General features: G+C 40.6%; 1 protein-coding gene across 3 annotated transcripts in view; it reads left to right on the forward strand.

Moving 5' to 3' along the window:
* The window catches only part of NFATC1 (nuclear factor of activated T cells 1), a gene marked incomplete at its 5' end in the record, with an annotated part of 147154 nt that overhangs the window by 81018 nt on the left and 43002 nt on the right, over positions 1-23134 (forward strand). For all 3 annotated transcript variants that reach the window (XM_084618290.1, XM_084618291.1, XM_084618292.1), the window contains 2 exons: positions 950-1005; positions 2698-2830. In XM_084618290.1, coding sequence (XP_084474416.1) covers positions 950-1005; positions 2698-2830 — 189 coding nt within the window. The remainder of the gene's footprint in view (positions 1-949; positions 1006-2697; positions 2831-23134) is intronic.

Consider the following 23134-nt stretch of genomic DNA (forward strand, 5'->3'; position numbering starts at 1 on the left):
ACTCAGACAGCAATCTGTTTGTGGCCATTTGTACATATTTTTCCTTTTCTAGGATCAGTGAATGGAAACCTTACATTCTGGATTATTTTTCTCATTTCCCTGTTGTTGAGTTTTGAAACCCTGAAAAAAGAATCTCCTCATTGGCCACTTGTTCCTGTATCAATGAATTTTTTTAAAACAAATATTTCCCAAAAGAAATCACCAGAAAACCTAAAACTCATGGTTTAAAATGAATCTCATGTGGACACATTGAACTAATAGAACAGGACTGGCCAAAGCACAGCCTGCAAGCCAGATGCAGCCCCAAAATTCAACAACGTGGCCCACAGACGTACTAGGAGCAGATCCTTCACTGGTGTACATCGATCTTTAATGTGGAGATGTCACGCACAGAAACTACATTTCCCAGCAATGTTCCCTCTTGATCTAAGCAGCAGAAACTTAAACAGCTTGTGTCAGGCTGCTCATATCAAAATAGAATATTGCATGCTGGGACCTATTGAAGATGAGGACAGCTATAATTTGATACCCTTCATTACACTGCTCCTTTTTAATCCTAACTCTTGGCTCTGATAGTATTTATCATTCATACATTTCAAAATACTTTACAAAGGGAGGTAAGCATCAATATTCCCATTTTACATATGGGGAAACTGAGCGGTGAAGTGAGCTACTCATATTAGTGACGAATTGTTTTTAATCCCAATCTCTTTACTCCCATCTTCTCCCTCCCTTTTAAACAAACTAAATGGTATCCCATGCTCCTGGCAAGTTACTTATGTACCTTCTTGGTTGGGCAAAGTTTGGGCAACCCATCAACAGAACTATTTTCCTTCTTTCTTCACCCCAGCAGAACTTTTATAACTTGTCAACAGCTGTATGCTCAGGCTGAAGGGGAGAAAACAAAGCACAGAACTAGATTTATTTTCCTCCTCCTTTTGTCTTTTAGATGGTCACCATGTGTGGGAAATGGAAGCCAAAACTGACAAAGAAATGTGCAAACCAGTAAGTATGCCTTAATTTTAACATCGCAATTAAAAATATGTTTCATTTCTCTAGCACTCTTCTTCCAGAGTGGGCTTTCCAAGACTTTGGCACTCTTTCCCAGCCCTGACACGGACCAAGTACTAAGGCCTTCCCTCATGGAAACCTTTCTTTTAATGGGAGTGGGGGCAAAAGGCCTTCAGTGAAATCTATTCTGAAAATAAATGCATTTGGAATGTGTATTTTCAATATCTGGATGGGGCCAGCCTGTATCTTTTTTTCTTTTTGCTGGCTCAATTCCACTTTGAGCTCAGCAAAGAAAGATATTCAGTTCTGGGTTCTGCTTTTCTCAAAAAAACACACCAGACACAACACTTTCTCTGGCTTCCTTGTGCCGTCTCCAGAAAGATTTGGAGTCTCCTTAGGAGACCAGCTTCACAGTTTGAGAAGTGTATAGCTTTACAAACTTGATCACTGAAACCGTCACTGAAATGCAGCTATTTATAGGTGGGAAGCACGGCCTCTATTCCAGTCCAGCAATCCTACACAACGGTTTATTAGGAGAAGTGAAGAATAATTTATCCAAGGGAAACTACAGGGGAAATGTGGGCAAACTGTTTAAAGACCTGAATGTGAAACCAGCCAGGATACTAATCACTATCAATCACCCTTACTCAGTCAAAAAAGTGCTAGGGGTCTTTTGGTGATCAAAAATAGAGCCACAGTCTTACTTTTGGGTCTAAAAGCTGATGCTGTCAGCAGCTAAGTCTGTTCTTAGCACCCTATTGGAACATTGTTCCACTAATAATTCAGGGAAGAGAGCCATCTAAGGGATCACCAGCATTGCTTCCTGTAGCACTTGGTGTCCTTTTGGGATTTCTCACCCATGCATTGACCAGGCCTAACCTTCCTGGGGTGAGAAGAGCTGACAAGATCACCCCACGAACTGACGTGGCTGGAGAAATATGTTAGATAAAAAATATTTCATTGTGGAACATGGAAATACACCTCTACCCTGATATAATGCTGTCCTCGGGAGCCAAAAAATCTTACCGCGTTATAGGTGAAACCGTGTTACATTGAACTTGGTTTGATCCACCGGAGTACGCAGCCCCGCCCCACCCCCCGGAGCACTGCTTTACCACATTATATCCGAATTCGTGTTCTATCGGGTCACGTTATATCAGGGTAGAGGTGTATTATTAAAAAAGAAAATCTTTTTGTGATACCAAGAGTAAGCTCTAATCACACCATTTAAAGCTTCTTTTCTTTCTATAGTACCCAGACTGGGCATCAGAGCAGCTCAAACATTATTAACAAATGTCACCCAGTGATGCCCGACCCCAATCTCATCATTCTGGAAACTACTGTTCCTAAAGTATAAATTCCTAGCAAGGAACATCTACAAACATGATACATGTGGTACAGTTTTGGTTATCCTGCCTTCACACTTCTGACCCCAATAATCAAACTCATTGCTGAAGAAACCCAAATCTAGGCCAAGCTGCAGGGAGCATTAGCCAGAAAGGACCCAGAAAACCTGCTGCAGGCACAACCTTCAGCTCCACCAAGGCTTGCTCACCAGTTGGTATGCAGTGACGATATTTCTCTTTGGGAACTCAGTAGAGACATTCCCATAGTGGATGTGCTCGTATTATTGTGCAGAGCTCCTGTCTCAGATATGTACTGACTTTCTAACGTTTGTTTCTGTAGAATTCATTGGTGGTGGAGATACCACCTTTCCGCAATCAGAGAATTACCAGTCCTGTTCAGGTCAATTTCTATGTCTGCAATGGAAAGCGAAAGAGAAGCCAGTACCAGCTATTCACCTATCTTCCTGCTAATGGTAACAATATATTTCTAACCTCCGGTAGTGGAAACTAGAGATATGAATATTTGCTAAAAAGACACAGAAAAAAGATAGAATGTAACTGATAATAATTCTGTAGCTCACTCGAGCAATTTAGGGCTGTAATTATTGCTATAAAATAAAAAATGTGAGCTGCCCCACTGGGCTGTCTCTTAATTTGCTGTCTGAAGAAGACACCTTCCAAATAAAGCGTTTCCTTTTCAGTGGTAGAGACTTCTGAGCTCTCTCTTGTTGGAACAAAATCACAACAAGCGTTATTCATTGTCTGCAAAGCCTGTGGCCTCAGGGGGACCCTGGATTGTGCCTGTGTTTATACATGCTCAATACATCTAAGAGCTCCTCATGTGGCACATGAGGAGAAAGAAGGTCCTCTGTGCCCATGGGCAGCAGAAAGACTCTTTAAAAAATGAGATTGCTGAGCTGTCTCTCAGGCTTCCTCGAGAGTCCCAACTTCCCAACCCCAGAGAGCATATCATTCGAACAATGCTTCTGAACTCAACCCACAAATTGTGCTGTGCTCTGAGCTGGAGCTGGTGGGGATTTGTCCTGCCACCCGTCCTTCACCTGCCTGCCTGTTTGGGGTTGGAAATTGAGTCTCAAAGTGAGGTGAGAATTCCTCCCAGTGTTACTTATAGGCCACTGTGGGTGCTGAACACACAAGCTCCTTGAATGTGGAGTTGAGAGGCCAGTTCTAGCCTAGCTTAGGATTGAGTTAGGGGGTAGTTAATGCTATTTGCAGGACAGGTGCCTGGCCCCAGATCAGAGATAAAATGAAGTCCACAGCGTCCTTATGCTGTCTGTCAGGTTGGTGGGCCAGAGGGACCTGTCAGTGATTCTCTGTAGAACAGGCCATACAATGGAGTAAGAGGGAGCAGGCATTGCTAACTCACTCTTGAGCAGCTTGACTCAAGAACAATTTTTCTTTCTCTTGAGAAAAACAAGGCCCATTGCACTCATCTTTCCAAGCTGGCTCTTGCAAAGTCTGCATGCACGAGGGGATTGAGTGTACCACTTAGGAACTATTCCAGGATCTCCTGTGAGAGGAATCAGATTGTGTGGCTACTTTCATGAAATGCCTTCTGACCCCCTACTTTCTTACCATTCAAATCAGAAGGTTGATTTCCAGTTGAATCCTACTCTGGAGCACTGTTGAAAAGCATAATGGGAAAGGAAATCAGAAGGTTTTCTAAAATCCTTTATGTATATGAAAGGTTTGGGCCATGGGGATTTTCACAAGTGTGGTAATCTGTGCTATTTTGGAACCTCATATTGCCAAATGCTATGAAGTGATGGTAACCTACCAATACTAGGGGCATTCAAGAGAGAGGTGTGTGCAATATTCATCATAAAAAAGGTAAATTTACTCCTGTTTCTTTACATTTAGTTATAACTTTAAAATGTATCAATTTCAGAGAGCCCTTTTTTGGTGAGATATGAAGGTTTATTTAAAGTGAAAATGACCTAGTTGTCAAGGGAAATGGGTTGGCAAGGAAAACATGCTTAAATTCACACTTTTCACAGGTTTCCAGTGTGAAAATAGCCATTTTGTAGGAATTTTACACAAAGTAAAATGCGAGTTGCATGATATGGCTTGGAAAAAACAACCTTGCAAACATTCTAGGTGAAACTCCATCAAATACAAATGTTGAATTTCACACAGCTCTAGTTTGATGCCAGTCCTGACTTTTATCATGACTTGAATTCAAAATAAAGCATCATAAAGTAACAGGGAATTTGACAACAAAAGATTACTCCTTAAATGTCATAGAAGGACTCTACTGAGATGGTTGCCCCAGGTTTTGTTGAATTAGCCTAATTATGCAAATCTTCTCTGCGGTGTGTATGTCTATGTATAGTCGAAGATTGTGTAACTCTTCTAGATGACAAACAGAAGAGGTATCATTCTCGTATATGATACCTTCAGCAGCAAGCATCTGTTGTGATGGCCAGAGATAGTGCTTACCTTGCCTTATACCTTCCATAGATTTTTAAATCTCAGATCTGTTGCTGATTGCTATTTGCACGGCAACACTTTCTTTCAAACAACAATACTCCCTTCTTTTTCATCTACCTGGCCCTGATTCTCCATTGCCCTGCACCTCAGGCCGTCATTTACAGGAGTGCAAAGTGAGTGTAAAACACTACCATTTGGATTTAGTATCACTTTACAATCTCTTTGCACGAGTATAAATAACTTCCCAAGAAACAGGCAATAGAGAATGATCTCCTACTTTATTTTGTTGAGCCCTTATGACAATGTCATTTTTTGAAACACTGTGGGCCTGATTCACCACTCCAATACTGGTTTTATGCCCATGTAACTCCAAGGATTTCAAACCATTGCAGCCTTGATTGACAGGTGTAGAACCAGTGTAAGAGAGTAAAAATTCTGACCTGGGAGACCCTTTTTGTATATAATATATAAATAATTTTAAGAAACATGCTGATTTGTTTACAAACTCCCTTATGCATATAGAAGTAGTAAGAATAAATATATTTTTGTAATCACCTGTAATTATTCAAAGAGTATATTTTTGTATTGGTGATGCTTGTAATTGTTTGCATCATGCCCTTTACTGGCAGGGATGCGACATCTTGACTATTGTCATATGTATATACATGCACAAATTAGACTAAATTTAGCACCAAACTCAGTTATCCAATATGCTATATTTAATGCAGGGTTTTTTTAAGTTGCACTGGTTTATCTAATTTAATTCACAAGCTTCTTGTAGTTTGCAAAGATATTAAAGAAAACCAAAGTTACACTCATCAAGAAAAAAATAATTAAGCCAGCAATTACTATGTTACCTAGGTAAAAAGGTTTAAAAAATATCAGCAACATATTTGTCCAGTGAACACCTCCTGACTTGTTCAGACAAAATCACACAAAGTGTACAGACTATAGATTTTTAACAAGCAAATGTCAAAGTAATCATCAACTATTAGATGTGGTTTTACACGAAAGCTCATGCTCAAATAAATTGGTTAGTCTCTAAGGTGCCACAAGTACTCCTTTTCTTTTTACCAATCAGGTAGTATATCATGTGTTCTTCCTGTTTTTAGCCTTGAAATGTTAGCATATTGTCTGATTAGAAAGCCTTCCATGGATTTCTGTGCATTAAGGGTCCTTTAGAAATTACATGATACATGTTACACTTTACATTCAGCTAAACATTCCCAGAGCAAGGTATAGTATGGTACCAGCAAGGTACTAGCCTTGTGCTGGTACTTTTTGTGGGGTTAGAGGGAAGGAACTGATACACACACGCCACAGGGTCACTTCCCAGCTGCTACCATAATCTTAGAGCCAAAGTATTCCATACAGTCCTGTTTCTCCCCATTTTACAGAGGCGAAGAGCCAATGGATCCAGGTAGTGATGGATTCACTCAGTCACAAGCTCTGTGAATAGCCCCATATAGCACGCAGAGAGTACAACTTCGTGGCATGCAGAGAGTGCAGACCACTCTGTACTGCAGAACTCTCTGCTTTCCCTGCAGTCAAGGACTTCCTAGGCTGTGGAGACATGGCAGGATTTTCCCCTCTCTATATAAATGGAAACAATTTGTAGGAAAGGAGCTTACTTGGGGGATCATGAGTTTCTACAGCATAAAACTATATCCCATAATGGGAAAACTTGTACATAAAATAGAGGCTTTACAAGGTGGGGAGGAGAAGTGGAGCTGTGTTTTGAAAAGAGGTGAGTCTGTATGAAAACTCTGGCTTGGACAGACTCAAACCATGGGGGATTCAAAATCCAGATCTGGTTCTGAATTTTGGCTCTTGGGTCCACCTCTGCTGAAAGTAACTAATCCCAGATCTCACTTTCCTATTATCATACGTAAATTGATAACAGATAAAAGCTGTTGATCTTTGGCTATTGGCATTTTTTCTAAATGTTGCTGCAGTGATATTAAGGCCTGAGCTACTGTATATCAGCTTTACCCTGAAGCCTGCAGGCTTTAAACGTTTGAGATTATACACTGGAGATATCTGTCACACAGAATATAAGCAAATTCCTTAACCTTTTGATGTAGGTGAGTCCACGCAGCTCATTTTTCATGTCCACATACCATTAAAATATCCCAGCTCCCCCCGCTGTTAAATGGTGTAAACTGTTAATCTCTGCAAAGCAAGATGAGATTACCCTTCAATAGTCCACCCTTTAAAGGCAGTCTTCATAGTAGCCCTTTTTTAGATATTTGCTCCAGAGGCTTTATTAGTATAGAGTGTAATGTTACTTGTGAAAAAGCATTAGCCAACTCTGCATTTGTATTGTATTTTCATCTAGAAACACCATTATTATGTGTGCTAAATATTTTTTATTTTGTGTAAGATGGAATGTTTTTGTTTATATGAGTTTGTTACATGATTAGCATAATCATTTATGTTAATAAGAATATCAGTGGGCATAATCAGTAGGGTTTGGGGAATTATCTAATCTGAAGGAGGTTATAGGAGAAGGAAAGCACTTAAAAATGCATGCTACAGTTAAAGATCCATTTGAGATTCCATACAGCATGTGTATGCTACTCTTAAGAAGTAAGAGTAAGGTAAGACTAGGATCCAGATTTTTAAAAGGGTTAGACCCCCTAAATAGTTTGAAAATCTAGCCCTAGTTCTCTGTCTCAGATGCAGATGTTTAAAGTTGTCCTGTTGCGTGGAATTCTGGAGAAAGTTGAGAAGATTTCAAGAAATTCATTAAGTATTAAAATTAGGTGTCTGCTTATTCAGATTTCTTTTGAACAGGTAGATTAAAAATCAAGGAGACCTTTTTAGACTTTTGTCTCTCATAAACAGGGGTTTAGTGCCATCAAAGGTATCTGTGGTGTCTGCAGAGTGCTGATGTCACATACTACTTTAGTTCATTCAGCAGTTCTCTCTTCCATTACATTTTGCCACATAAATGTTATTTAACAAAGCAGGGAAAACAATCAATGAGTTTATTTGTCCAGGAAAAGGTTGTTATGATGGGGGAATGCTAGGACTTCCAAACTGCCTCTGTAAATTAGATCTGAAAATAGAGGCCAAATTCTGCTCTCAGGGCATGACTACATTGCCCCACAGTTCAGACTATGAGGGTGCAAAGAGCAGCGCACACCAAAAAGCAGTGCTGGAACTCCTCCCCTGTGGATGCTGCAGGCATGAACTAAAAGGTTCCTAGTTTGCAATAATGTACAGTAACTCCTCACTCAACGTTAAAAAGAAAAGGAGTACTCGTGGCACCTTAGAGACTAACCCATTTATTTGAGCCTAAGCTTTCGAGAGCTACAGCTCACTTCATCGGATGCATTCAGTGGAAAATACAGTGAGGAGATGTATATACACACAGAACATGAAAAAATGGGTATTATCATACACACTGTAAGGAGAGTGATCACTTAAGATGAACTATTACCAGCAGGAGAGCAGGGGGAGGGGGGGAAGAAAACCTTTTGTAGTGATAATCAAGGTGGGCCATTTCCAGCAGTTAACATTTGAAGTGAGCTGTAGCTCACGAAAGCTGATGCTCAAATAAATTGGTTAGTCTCTAAGGTGCCACAAGTACTCCTTTTCTTTTTGCGGATACAGACTAACACGGCTGCTACTCTGAAACCTGTCACTTAACGTTGTAGTTATGTTCCTGAAAAAAGTGACTTTAAGCAAAACGATGTTAAGTGAATCCAATTTCCCCATAAGAATTAATGTAAATGGGGAGGGGGGTTAGGTTCCAGGGAAAATTTTTTTTTTGCCAGACAAAAGACCGGCACGCGCACACACACACGCGCTATAAGTTTTAAACAAACAATTTAATACTGGTACACAGCGATGATGATTGTGAAGCTTGGTTGAGGTGGAGGAGTCAGAGGGTGGGATATTTCCCAGGGAATAGCTCAGTGCTAAATGATGAACTAGCAATTGGCTGAGCCCTCAAGGGGTTCACTCGTTGTTAAAGTAGCCTCACACCTGTACAGGGCAGCAGGAATGGAGAGAGGGGAGACAGCATGGCAGACAGAGACACACACTCTGTGTGTGTGTGTGTGAGAGAGAGAGAGAGAGAGATGCGCATTTCCCCTTTAAGTACGCTGACCCACTCTGAAGTACACTGCCTTGTTAAATTAATCAGCAAGCTGAGACCACAGCTGCTGCCAGGAAGCTCCCTCTGTCCTGAGTCCTGTCGTGTGTCCCCCTGCTCTATGGAGATGGGGTAAATGGGGGGCAGGAGCAGGGGGGAGGGGGACACACTAACATCACCCCCCTTCTTCTCCCCCCCCCCCCAGCAAGCAGGAGGATCTGGGAGAAGCTCCAAGGCAGAGGGCAGGAGCAGCACATGGCAGTGGTGGGAGGGACAGCTGAACTGCAGGCAATTGTTGGCCTGCTGGGCGGCTGCTGCACAGGGAACTTAGGGGAGCAGGGAGCTGATAAGGGGGCTGCCGGTCCTCCCTGGTTCCAAGCCCCCACCAGCTAGCTCCAACGGGCTGCTCTTCCTGCAAGCAGTGGACAAAGCAGGCGGCTGCCAAACGACGTTAGAAGGGAGCATTGTACAGCTTTAAACAAGCATGTAAAAAGGGCTGGATGAATACACTATAAGGTGGGTAGAAAGCTGGCTAGATTGTCGGGCTGAACGGGTAGTGATCAATGGCTCCATGTCTAGTTGGCAGCCGGTATCGAGTGGAGTGCCCCAGGGGTCGGTCCTGGGGCCGGTTTTGTTCAATATCTTCATAAATGATCTGGAGGATGGTGTGGATTGCACTCTCAGCAAATTTGCAGATGATACTAAACTGGGAGGAGTGGTAGATATGCTGGAGGGGAGGGATAGGATACAGAAGGACCTAGACAAATTGGAGGATTGGGCCAAAAGAAATCTGATGAGGTTCAATAAGGATAAGTGCAGGGTCCTGCACTTCGGACGGAAGAACCCAATGCACAGCTACAGACTAGGGACCGAATGGCTAGGCAGCAGTTCTGCGGAAAAGGACCTAGGGGTGACAGTGGACGAGAAGCTCAATATGAGTCAGCAGTGTGCCCTTGTTGCCAAGAAGGCCAATGGCATTTTGGGATGTATAAGTAGGGGCATAGCGAGCAGATCGAGGGACGTGATCGTTCCCCTCTATTCGACATTGGTGAGGCCTCATCTGGAGTACTGTGTCCAGTTTTGGGCCCCACACTTCAAGAAGGATGTGGATAAATTGGAGAGAGTCCAGCGAAGGGCAACAAAAATGATTAGGGGTCTAGAACACATGACTTATGAGGAGAGGCTGAGGGAGCTGGGATTGTTTAGCCTGCAGAAGAGAAGAATGAGGGGGGATTTGATAGCTGCTTTCAACTACCTGGAAGGGGGTTCCAAAGAGGATGGCTCTAGACTGTTCTCAATGGTAGCAGATGACAGAACGAGGAGTAATGGACTCAAGTTGCAATGGGGGAGGTTTAGATTGGATATTAGGAAAAACTTTTTCACTAAGAGGGTGGTGAAACACTGGAATGCGTTACCTAGGGAGGTGGTAGAATCTCCTTCCTTAGAGGTTTTTAAGGTCAGGCTTGACAAAGCCCTGGCTGGGATGATTTAACTGGGAATTGGTCCTGCTTCGAGCAGGGGGTTGGACTAGATGACCTTCTGGGGTCCCTTCCAACCCTGATATTCTATGATTCTATGATTCTATGTTCCCTAATTGATCAGCAACGTAACAGCAAAACAATGTTAACTGGGACGACTTTAAGTGAGGAGTTCCTGTAGTCCTCTTCAAATAGGACTACATTAGTGCAAAATAGGAACCTTTTAGTTCATGCCCACAGTGTCCACACAAGAGAGTTAAAGTGCAGTACTTTGATGGCACTGCTATTCACACCCCAGGTGTCCAAGCTGTGGGGCAGTGTAGACATGCCCTCAGATACACTGGTGTAAACTTGTGTAAAGTAAATCTGTTTGTCTTCAGTGAAATTATACTAGTGCAGCTAAGATCATTGGTTGATCTTAAAGCACTAAAAGATGTTTTAAGGTGTGTTAAATATAATAAAGAAAACTGGATCAATCAAACGGGAAGCTACCATTTTGAAAGTCTGATCACATAGTCTGAGACACAGGAAATACCACTCTTGATCACATTAAAGAAAGGGAAGAGACTGTTTTTTCACACTATTTTAAGCTATAAATAGCAAAGATTTTGTGTATTCAGTGTAACTTTTCCCATTTAAAAAACATTGTTTGTTTTTTTAGGAAAATGTTTGTGTTCCATGGGCAAAGTTAATAGGAAGTTGAAAAAGTTGGTGTACCTGTTACACTGACACCAAAAATATTATTTTGTGCATTGTTGTTGGTAAAATATTTCCTGTTCTCTGTTTCACTCATGCTTTTAACTCTAATGAATTATTTTAAAATAATAAATTACTTTATAAATGTTATCCCTACCACTTTTATTATTTAGTTAAATGCAGGTGATAAGCTGTGTGATCTTCATTTCAAAGCTTAACATATTGGATACATTTGGGGACATTTGCTTCACCATACGTGGGCCAAGTTTCAAAAGAGCTCGGCTTCTATTTCAGCACCTAAATAAGCACGCAGAAATAGGAACCTTTTAGCTGAGCTCTTTTGAAAACCTGGCCACTTATTTAGGGGCCTAAATAAGAGCTACGTTCTTTTGAAAATCTAACGCTAGCTTTGAGAGCTACGCTCTTCTGAAAACCTGGTACTTAGTTACTAGATATATCTGATTCATGGTTCATAGCTTTGCAGTCTGAAAGTGATGAAAGTTCTCAGGGTGCTTATGAAAATGGTGATCAGTGCCCACTGCATGCTTTTTTCAGCATCCTACTCAGCTTCCTGCCTTAGCTCTAAAATTATCTCCTGACTATGCTGCAGAAGAGTACGATCAGCAGTTTTCTAGTGATTACATTTCGCAGTCACACCTCCATTTCATCTCACCTCTTCCGCCAGCCACTCACTTTCTAAGTTAACATGCTACGTTAGTCATATTAGCTGAAAACAATAAAATGAAGATGTAAAGCAGTGAGCTTTAATGTGACATAGAAAGCAGCTTTTACTGATAGCCACCTGACACATTTCGACTTGGAACTTCTGGTGAACTTTCATATCCGAGGCTGGCAAAATATGCATCTTTGCTATGTCTGCAAACTGATCATCGGATTACATAGGGAACCTGGGCCAAATCCTGTTGTGGGGTTGTAAAAAGGTCATAAAATGCACCGGGTCAGGTAACATAAGGTTAGAAAGAGGAGCTATTCTTCAATGAATTTGCAAGATAAGACAGGTGAAAGTGGGTGTGTGTGTGTGTGTGTGTGTGTGTGTGATCGACAGGCTAGGAGAGCTGTAGACCCTGGCTTGCAGAGGCCATTTGGAAAGCCACTGACTGACACAGCCAGCGCTCAGGACAGACCGGCAGCTAAAACCAGATAAACCAAAGCAGAAAGAGAAAGTAACCCTCACAGCTGCTTATGCTACCACACATTCAGCCCCATAGAAAGTCACTTTTAGTTAGTTCAGGGCCAACTCAGAAAACCAAAGAAACAACAGTTTAAATGTGTCTGCAGGCGGATGTAAATTGTATTTATATCCACTGTAAATCAACTTTTTGCTGCCAGAGCTGTGCAAAGGGGGCCTGGTGTAACTGTGAATTAGGCTCAAACTCTCAAATATATTAGAAATGATATTGTCAGCATTGACAAGCATACTCCCCCATCTTCTTTTTATAGGCAGAAAGATTCCTGAAGGGTGTGTCGTAAAGTCTGCACTAATCAGGGCAGAATAACAAGGAAGGTGGAATGGTGTGGAGGGAATTTTTTCTTCACTTTTTTTTTTTTAACAGTGAAAATCTGAATTATGGTTGCTCATTTCTACATAATGTGCTGTTACAATTTATTTCATTTGGCTGCTATGTGGCTGAATGTTACTTTTGACATTTAACAGTGCAACAAAAAGCAGGCAAGGCTTTGTCAGACTCCTGTTTCCACTTAAACAGTGGATAAATTCATCATAACTGGGCCATCAACTCTTTTGTTACATTCCAGCAGCAGAATGTGTTCTAGAGCAGCAGGAGAAGTGGAATCTCACTTTTGAGCCTTTTTTCTCCAATATTATGCAGTTGGATTCCTCCCCACTGTCTGCCCCTCCAATGTATATTTAGCTCTAGTGCAAGGGCTTCCATACTTCACGCAAATGAGAATCCCATTAGCCACTGGTCAGGAGTCAAATAGCCACACCTCATTTGCAGATTGCGCTCACCTTGGCTTTTAATAAAGAGATTTGGACTTTGGACCCCACTGGTCTCAGTATGCAGCGCTCCATCTTGATCTGAATGGCCTCCCGTAAAGATCACTAAACTGGGAGGAGAGGTAGATACGCTGGAGCGTAGGGATAGGATACAGAGGGCCCTAGACAAATTAGAGGATTGGGCTAAAAGAAATCTGATGAGGTTCAACAAGGACAAGTGCAGAGTCCTGCACTTCGGACGGAAGAATCCCATGCACCGCTACAGACTAGGGACCGAATGGCTAGGCAGCAGTTCTGCAGAAAAGGAACTAGGAGTTACAGTGGATGAGAAGCTGGATATGAGTCAACAGTGTGTCGTTGTTGCCAAGAAGGCCAATGGCATTTTGGGATGTATAAATAGGGGCACTGCCAGCAGATCGAGGGACGTGATCGTTCCCCTCTATTCGACATTGGTGAGGCCTCATCTGAAGTACAGTGTTCAGTTTTGGGCCCCACACTACAAGAAGGATGTGGAAAAATTGGAAAAAGTCCAGTGGAGGGCAACAAAAATGATTAGGGGACTGGAACACATAACTTATGAGGAGAGGCTGAGGGAACTGGGATTGTTTAGTCTGCGGAAGAGAAGAATGAGGGGGGATTTGATAGCTGCTTTCAACTACCTGAAAGGAGGTTCCAAAGAGGATGGATCTAGACTGTTCTCAGTGGTAGCAGATGACAGAACGAGGAGTAATGGTCTCAAGTTGCAGTGGGGGAGATTTAGGTTGGATATTAGGAAAAACTTTTTCACTAAGAGGGTGGTGAAACACTGGAATGCGTTACCTAGGGAGGTGGTGGAATCTCCTTCCTTAGAAGTTTTTAAGGTCAGGCTTGACAAAGCCCTGGCTGGGATGATTTAATTGGGGATCGGTCCTGCTTTGAGCAGGGGCTGGACTAGATGACCTCCTGAGGTCCCTTCCAACCCTGATATTCTATGATTCTATGATCACAGAGGAACATAACCTCGCTGAGGTTAAGGGTGCTCACTTCCTACACTGAACTCCAGAGTTACAGTTGACCTGTAAACTCCATCTTGGTGCTACTGGTCACATGTGAAAAGGTAATTCTAAGAATTTAGGGCTATATTCTGGCACCTTAACTCTCACTGAGCAGTATCTCACTTAGCAAATAGTCCGACTGACTTCAAAGTACTGTTCAGCCTGAGTCAGGATGGCAGAATCTGTCCTGTGGTCTTTATCACTGAAGCTTCCTGAGCTGTCCGCTAAACTTTAGCATTTCAAGGGCTATCATCTGCCTCCCTTACATCTTGAGTATTCACACTGGTGTCACCTGTGTAAGTGTTATCAGGGTTGGACCAATAGGCTCTTCCAATTGGTTTAAAAGCCAAAAAGTAAAACTTCCATAAAGGAGATGAGGTTTCAAATTGTAAGGGTGAAATAACATAACGATTTGGTTTTGTTCTTCTGGAATGGCTGATCAGCATAATTAATCTAGCCCTGTGGTTGATGCTGAAGGGAATGCTGTTCTGGTGATTGCATCAGATAAACTATACACAAGAAAATGTATTTTGTAGGCTGTAGAGAAGGACTCTCTAAGTCTCTGAAGGAGAAGGCTGAGTAAGAGCTAAAATGGCTCGGAACAGCCAAGATCAAAACATGCTGTAAAGAGAGATGAAAAATGACATCCTGCGGTAAAGCCACATTAGCCTGCTTGCTGCTGATGGTAGAATAGGAGTAAAAGTATTGGTGGTATATTAGAAAGTAGCCATTGATTGGCCAAAGAAACCTTCATTAGAGCAATTTATAGCACACTTTGTGTGTTAGTCTGTCTAGAGCCACCAGACTCTGGAGAGAGAGAGAGAGAGAGAGAGAGAGGAAGAAAACCCAAATAAGAGAGGGGCTTATAGAAATCCCAGGGCATATAAATATTTATAGCATAGAAAGTGAATCTTGTGAACTAGTTAACAATAATTCCTGTGTTTACATGATGGAAAATATGCATGTTTGACTGTGATTCTAATCTCAATATACAACTTCAATCAATAAATATTCCTTTAAACCAATAACCCTCTTGAGGATTACATCCCACACTGGCTGTACAATTCTGCTTATATACAATAGGCTGCATAAATTATGGCTACTCCCATATTAATGCCTTTTTGGGCACTCTGCCCACAATTTACATTTTAATATTCACAACTCCCTGGAGGGCAAGCAGACAGAGAGAACGATGCAAGCGTAATGTTAAATCTCTTGATGTACTATTTTACCATAGTGCAGAACAAGGGTGCCTGAATCCCACATCTATATATTTATTAGGGCTGTCAATTAATCACACTTAACACAAGTGATTAACTCAAAACAAATTAACTCTATTTTAAAAATTAATCGCGATTAATCACAGTTTTAATCGCACTGTTAAACAATAATAGAATGCCAACTTAAATTTATTATAAATATTTTTTGGATTTTTTTCTACATTTTCAAATATATTGATTTCAGTTACAGCACAGAATACAAAGTGTACAGTGCTCACTTTATATTATTTTTATTACAAATATTTGCACTGTAAAAAAGATAAAAGAAATAGTATTTTTCAATTCACCTTATACAAGTACTACACCTTATACACTTCACCTTAGACAAGTACAAGTCAATCTCTTTATTGTGAAAATGCAATTTACAGATGTAGATTTTTCTCGGTTACATAACTGCACTCAAAAACAAAACAACGTAAAACTTTAGAGCCTACAAGTCCATTCAGTCCTATTTCTTGTTCAGCCAATTGCTAAAACAAACAAATTTGTTTACATTTACAGAGATAATGCTGCCCACTTCTTATTTACAATGTCACCTGAAAGTGAGAACAGGCCAAGCATTCGTATGGCACTTTTGTCGCCAGTTTGCAAGGTATTTTACATGACAAATATTCTAAACCAGCGTTGGGCAACCTGCGGCCCATGGGCCACATTCCTCCCATTAGGGTAATCTGACTGTGGGCCGCAAGACATTTTGCTGATGTTGACCGTCCGCAGGCATGGCCCCCCGAAACCCCAGTGGCTGCGGTTTGCCGTTCACAGCCAATGGGAGCTGCGGGAAGTGGCAGGCCTCTGGCAGCCACTGGGAGTTGCGGAGGGCCGTGCCTGTAGACAGTCAATGTCAGCAAAATGTCTCGTGGCCCACAATCAGATTACCCTAATGGGCCGCATGCGGGCATCAGGTTGTCCACCACTGTGCTAAACATTTGTAGGCTCCTTCATGCTTCGGCCACCATTCCAGAGGACATGCTTCTATGCTGATGACACTCGTTAAAAAAATATTGCATTCATTAAATTTTTAACTGAACTCTTTGGGGAGAGAATTGTATGTCTCCTGCTCTGTGGTTTTACCCACATTCTGCCATATATTTCGTGTTATGGCAGTCTCAGATGACGACCCAGCACATGTAGTTCGATTTAAGAACACTTTCATTGCAGATTTGACAAAACGCAAAGAAGGTACCAATATGATATTTCTAAAGACAGCTATAGCACTCAACCCAAAGTTTAAGAAGCTGAAGTGCCTTCCAAAATTTGAGAGGGACAAGGTGTGGAACATGCTTTCAGAAGTCTTAAAAGAGCAACACTCCGATGCAGAAAATACAGAATCTGAGCAACCAAAAAAGAAAATCAACCTTCTGCTGGTGGCATCTGACTCAGATGATGAAAATGAATGTGCGTTAGTCCGTGCTGCTTTGGATCGTTATTGACCAGAACTTGTCATCAGCATGGAAGCATGTCCTCTGGAATGGTGGTTGAAGCATGAAGGGCCATACAAATGTTGAGCATGTCTGACACGTAAATACCTTGCAAAGCCAGCTACAACAGTGCCATGCAAACTCAATTCGCTAAACAACAAGGACTGAGTGGACTTGTAGTCTCTAAAATTTTACATTGTTTTATTTTTGAGTGCAGTAATGTAAAAAAAATTCTATATTTGTAAGCTGCATTTTCACAATAAAGAGATTGCACTACAATACTTGTATGAGGTGAATTAAAAATACTATTTCTTTTATCTTTTTACAGTGCAAATATTTGTAATAAAAAATAATAATATAAAGTGAGCCCTCTACACTTCGTATTCTGTTGTAATTGAAATCAATATATTTGAAAATGTAGAAAACATATAAAAATTTTAAATAAACGGTATTCTATTATTGTTTAACAGTGTGACTAAAACTGTGATTATTTTTTAATCTCGTGATTAATCACAATTAATGTTTAATCGTTTACAGCCCTAGTATTTATATGTATTGACAAACTGACATGTCATGAAAACCAGTCACTTTTACCAATGTTACATTTATGTGCATCGTCAAACTTCCAACTTTAGTCATAGTGCATGCAGTGAAAACACCACTGAAGTTGGCATATAGGCTGTGAAACTGGAAAGCAGACCTTCACGTCAGTAGGAATATTTTAAGAGAAAGACATTGGTGTTGCTTTTCTTTTCTAGGTAGGCTAAATCTTCTTTCCTCCGTGCAGCAAAAAAGGAACATTTGCTATATGAGATGATCACAAGATCTCTTGATGACACAAGTCCCATTTCAGACCTAAATTAATCTATTCCAACTAACCAGACATCTAGTTCCAACTCAGAACTTTCAAACAACATCCCGAGTGCTCAAGCCACATTGTTTTGGATTGCAACTGGGTCACACAGACAAAGGCAAAGTATTTGGAGACCATAAAGATCTAACAACAGGAAAGTTTTGTTTTAAAAAGAAATAAAAAAATAGAAAGAAAGCTCTAACTTGTTTCACATGTTTTTTAAAATCATATTTTGACTTGATTTACTCTTGTCAAAGTTGTATGATTTATTTTCTATCATAAGACATTAATCATGTCTCTTAGAACTCTCTTCCCCCCCCCCCCCATATTCAAAGAAATGTGATATATACTCTCTCTTCATTATTAACAAGCACACAAATCAGATGTCCCTGGGCTATCCCTCCAGTTTAACAGAGTGCACATGTCTCTACAACATATAGTATCTTGTCTTCATTTGAATATGTGTTGAACAACCTAATAGTTTAACAGCAGTTGAAAAGCATTTAGTAATTGAATTATCTGAAAGTACTTTCGACTCAGATAATGGTGCTGTCTGAGAATATACGCAAAATGAGATTATAGACTGAAATCCTGTGCCTAGATCATGTCTATTTGGATACTATGCCTACGTATACACACACATCAGAGCCCTTAAAAACAGACACATAGAAATGTACAGGACAATCATGCTCAGTAATTGGAGAATTGCTTTGAAATTAACAAGATGAAATTCAGTAAAGACAAGTGCAAAGTACAGCACTCTGAGGAGGGAAAATCAAGTGCATAACTACAAAATGGGGAATAACTGGCTAGGTCATAGTACTGCTGAAAAGGATCTGAGGGTTATCATGGATCAAAAACTGAATCTGAATCAACAATGTGATGCAGCTGTGAAAAAGGCTAATATCATTCTGGGGTGTATTACCAGGAAAGTCATATGTACAACACAAGAGGTAGTTGTCCCACTCTACTCGGTACCAGTGAGGCCTTAGTTAGAGTATTGTGTCCGGTTCTAGGTGTTAAACTTTAAGAAAGATGTAGACAAATTGGAGAAAGCCCAAACGAGAGCAACAAAAAGGATAAAAGGTTAAAAAAAAATAAAAAAAAGCCTCGACATGTTTAGTTTTGAGAAAAGATTGGTGGGAGGACCCGAGAACAGTCTTCAACTATGTTAAGGGTTATTATAAAGAGTACTGTGATTTCAATTAGTCTCCATGTCCACTGAAGGTAGGACAAGAAGTAATGGGCTTAATCTGCAGGAAGGGAGATTTAGGTTAGATATGAGGAAAAACCTTCTAATTATAAGGATAGTTAAGCACTGGAATAGGCTTCCAAGGGAGGTTGTGGAATCTCTGTCACTGGAAGTTTTTAAGAACAAGTTGGACAGACATGTTGTCAGGGATGGTTTAGGTTTACTTGGTCCTGCCTCCGCGCAGGGAGCTGACTTTGATGACCTTTTGAGGTCCCTTCCAGCCCTACGTTTCTGTGTTTCTAGCACTGCTACTTGTGAGTAGGGAAAGCAACCAATCAGCTTTAAAGGTATCTGATTTCTTTCCCTACATGGGGGCAGCAATCAAATGAGCCCCGTAAATGAGCAATTTCTGATTCACACTGGTGGAAGCAAGACAGATCTCTTCAGTTTCCTCTATTAGTGGCCATCACAATAATATCTGAGATTAGAACTGGGCCCCAGGGCTGTGTACTGTTTCAGACAGTTGAATCCCATCACTCCATAGAAGACCCAGCAGGCCAGATCCTAGTCTGTGTTAGTCTGCTTAATATTGTTTTTGGGGCGTAAAGCAGTCATAAAGCTGGCAAAAAGACAACCTCCCTCTATCCCGCCATCATAGAGGCGTTCCAGTAGCTCCTACCCCAACATGCCTCTGACATAGAGGGGACAGCAGGGGAGGGGAGGGGAGGGCCTTGTTTGGGTGCTCCGGTGATCCCTGAATACCTGAGAGTAATTTATGCCAGAGCCTGGTTTATTCAGGGGTGAATAAACGTGGTTTAAAACTAGGTTTATTTCATATTCCCTCCCCCTTCCCTCTACCTCCTCTAGTCTTTCGCCAAGCTCAGCTCGGCCATCCCAGGGACTCTGGGTCAATGACTGAAGTTACTCAAGACATACTTTGTAGGCCCAATAAATAGTAAAGCATTGTCATTCCCACCCCACCACTACCACCACCATAGCCATCTAGGCCCTGGTGTTTACAAATAGGTGAGGACAAATGCAGTAGGGGAAAATGGACGTAGTGCATGGGCCACATTGTCACCTGAGTGCTGTGCCCCAGTGGTGACTCATCTGTTTTTTGTTTTGTTGGTTTTTAAAACCTAGCCTTAGTCCTTCAGAAAATGTATCTTTTTCAAAATGAAAAAAATAAAAATAGATTAAATGACCTATGTGTTTTTTCAAAGATTGCTTCCTTTTCCCCCTCCCTTCCCTCAATTCCTAGAATGCTTCTGTATTTTCATTCCTCTTTCCTTAGTGAATATCTGTTGGCTGAGAGAAGAATTTTTAATGGGATGTCTTTAGGTTCTCCTTTGTTAACCACACAATGCTAGTTGTCAGCTAAGCAGAGGCAAAAAAGAAGCCACAGTTTACATAATCCCTACAATTATTGAAAGAGCACAGGTTGGTTTACTATGTAGTGGTGCTGCTGTGCACATAAACGACTTAAAGGGTCTAGAGTGCTCAGGTACCTTTCATTTCTGCGGCACTGCTTCAGTTCTGCCCCAAGATGTTACAATCTGAGGGTTGTTTGGTGACCATTAGGAATGAATTGGTTAATACAGTTCCTAGTGGAAAATGTCCACATCACGCACCATCTCAAAAAGCACCTTTGTTGAGAATCTGAGCAGAGAGTCCAAGAACTGAATGGGCCTGTAGACTGAGCTATTGTCTTAATCGCTAGAACTGTTAGTCCCTCCATGAGAGAGCTGAGACACCCTGACAGAGTATTGTGAGGAAGTTTGCATTCTCTCTGCAGCTGTTATATAGTAAAGCAGGAGATGTCAAGCTTTAGGGAGAACAATTTGTCACTTCTCACCAGCACTAACTTTTGCTTAAAAATCAAAACTTGGGGTGAAATCCTAGGTGTATTGTAGTAACAAAAATATGCTTAAAAGGTAAGTAAAAGTGGGTCCAAATTGATAACCATTTCTAAATTAGTGAGAATTAAGAGACTTCTAGACCAGTAGCAAATGAGATGACAAGTGTGGTATCTTCTGGAGGGATGTCTGATTCTCTGTATCAGGGTTGTTCTGTTTGGATCAAGACTACTTGATGAGAGAGCTTTTCAAAGGCACATATACCATTTAGCTGCCCATCTCAATCACAGACATTAAGACGGCACCATCATGATTATCTAGTCTGACCTCCTGCACATTGCAGGCCACAGAACCTCACCTACCCACTACTGTAATATGTCCATAACCTCTGGCTGAGTTACTGAAGTCATCAATTCTTGATATAAACACCTCAAGTTACATAGAATCCACCATTTACTCTAGTTCAACTAGCAAACATCCCAGGCCCCATGCTGCAGAAAAAGGCAAAAAAAAACCCAACCCCAATATCTCTTCCAATTTGACCTGCAGGAGAATTTTGTCCTAAAATTCTTTTATGCTCCTTTGAAAATGCCAGCCTAAATTGTCACTAGTGGTGAGACATTTATTCCCAAAATTCAAGAATTTTCTGTGTGTAAGTGATGAAAAAATTATGTAGCTATTTTTAATACAGTATCCAAAATTTGTAAATAGGTTCCAGACGAATACATCATATTCTGCACCTTGAACGGTGGATGTTTTGTTTGATATGCTCTATCAAACCAAGAGCAAAATAAATATATTATAGGGCAATAAATGTCTGGATTGTTAATACATGTGTGGAAATGTGACTTGATTAGGTTACAGTTAATAAGGATAAACATCTGTATAATTGAAATGATTATATTTTCTCTGTTCATTTGTGTTAATAATGAAAAAAATAAAAGGGTTTTTTAAAAAACCATCTGGATTGCTAAAATGTAAAAGCAAACAGACTTGTTAGAATTGTCTATATATGTATGTACATATATGTACATTTTAAAAGCTTTTAGGAACCCTCTCGTAAATGTGCATGATTTATTATTTTTCTTCAAAGTTTGATATATTAACTTTTTACCTTCTAAGAAAAACCTTTCAGTTAAATCCAGGCTTGCAACACTAACTGAAATATTTCTCCCACATTCAAACCCACACAGAAGGCCATTGTCTTAAGCCTAGTGACTTGATATGATGTCATAAATGCTTGTCTTTCTGAGCAAGAATTGGAAGTAGCTTTGATTTATTATAGCCAGTGCTGCTGCCAACACATGGTTCCCAGACCTTCACATTAAATGAAATGACATAATGACACAAGTCCAGCAGCCTAAGGTGATATCATCATCAAGCCATTTAAAAACAATTAGCACAGTTACTATGTTTGTCAGATTAATTTAGAACTTTGAACATTTTCATATTTTAGTATTTCAAATTATGGACCGTCCAATATCATCAGTAGACCAATCTAGTGCATTATATAAAAGCAAGTATTTTAACATAATTAACAATGATAAATCAAATATATTTATCATTCCTTTGCACAGTAAGAACCTGATCTTTGCAAAGGCTTGGGATTACTCAAGTGAGTAAAATTACTCCCATGCACTAGTCTTTGCAGGATCAGGCATCATGTTTGTTATTTTGTCTTTTATAAACTGTGATCTCATTGTGGTAATTTGTTAATGGTACGTTTCAGAGTGGAGCAAATTCAGTTTTTAATTTTTCATTGTAATGAGCTGAGAGTCTGCAGTGCAGAGTGTTATCTCACCACCACAAAGCAGCCCTAAAACAGCATGCTTATTGACATTTGAGACGGCTGTATTAAATTAAAAAATAGTCCTGTTCATGCTAATAGTGCTGATAGATTCTGAACAGCTGCAGGGCTTTTTGTTGTTTGTCATTTTAACACTGTTTTGTAGCTAGAATCGCAGTGTCTCTTTCAGCTTGGTGTCATTTAAAGAAGACATTTGAGCTGATAGCCAATTTTAAATATTTGACCTGATAGTTTAAAGTAGATTGGGTTAATACTGTTTTCTGTTAAATATTAACTCCAGAGCTATTAATCATATTCTTGGTATCACATGGCTTCTCTCCACACATAATATGGGGAATCTTATGTCACATGAAGCAAAACAATCTAAGAGTCATAGGAGTCCCAAAACTGAATGACAGAGGCCCACCAATTAGCTTCATGGAAAATTATGCCTTCTGAAGGGTGCATTTGAGACTTAGTACCAGGTATCTGGCCTCAGGTTGGTTCTAAAGGTTGGAAGTTAGCATGAACATAAGACATAAGGTAAATGGTGTTAGACACATCATGCTTTACCACTACTCTCCTGTTGGCTGTTGACCTGCCACAGCCATGGCAAAGGAATGCACTGGTTTGGTGCCTAAGCTAGAAGAAGA

This window comes from Lepidochelys olivacea (genome assembly GCF_965140295.1).
Source record: "Lepidochelys olivacea isolate rLepOli2 genome assembly, chromosome: 2".
Classification (NCBI taxonomy): Eukaryota; Metazoa; Chordata; order Testudines; family Cheloniidae; genus Lepidochelys; species Lepidochelys olivacea.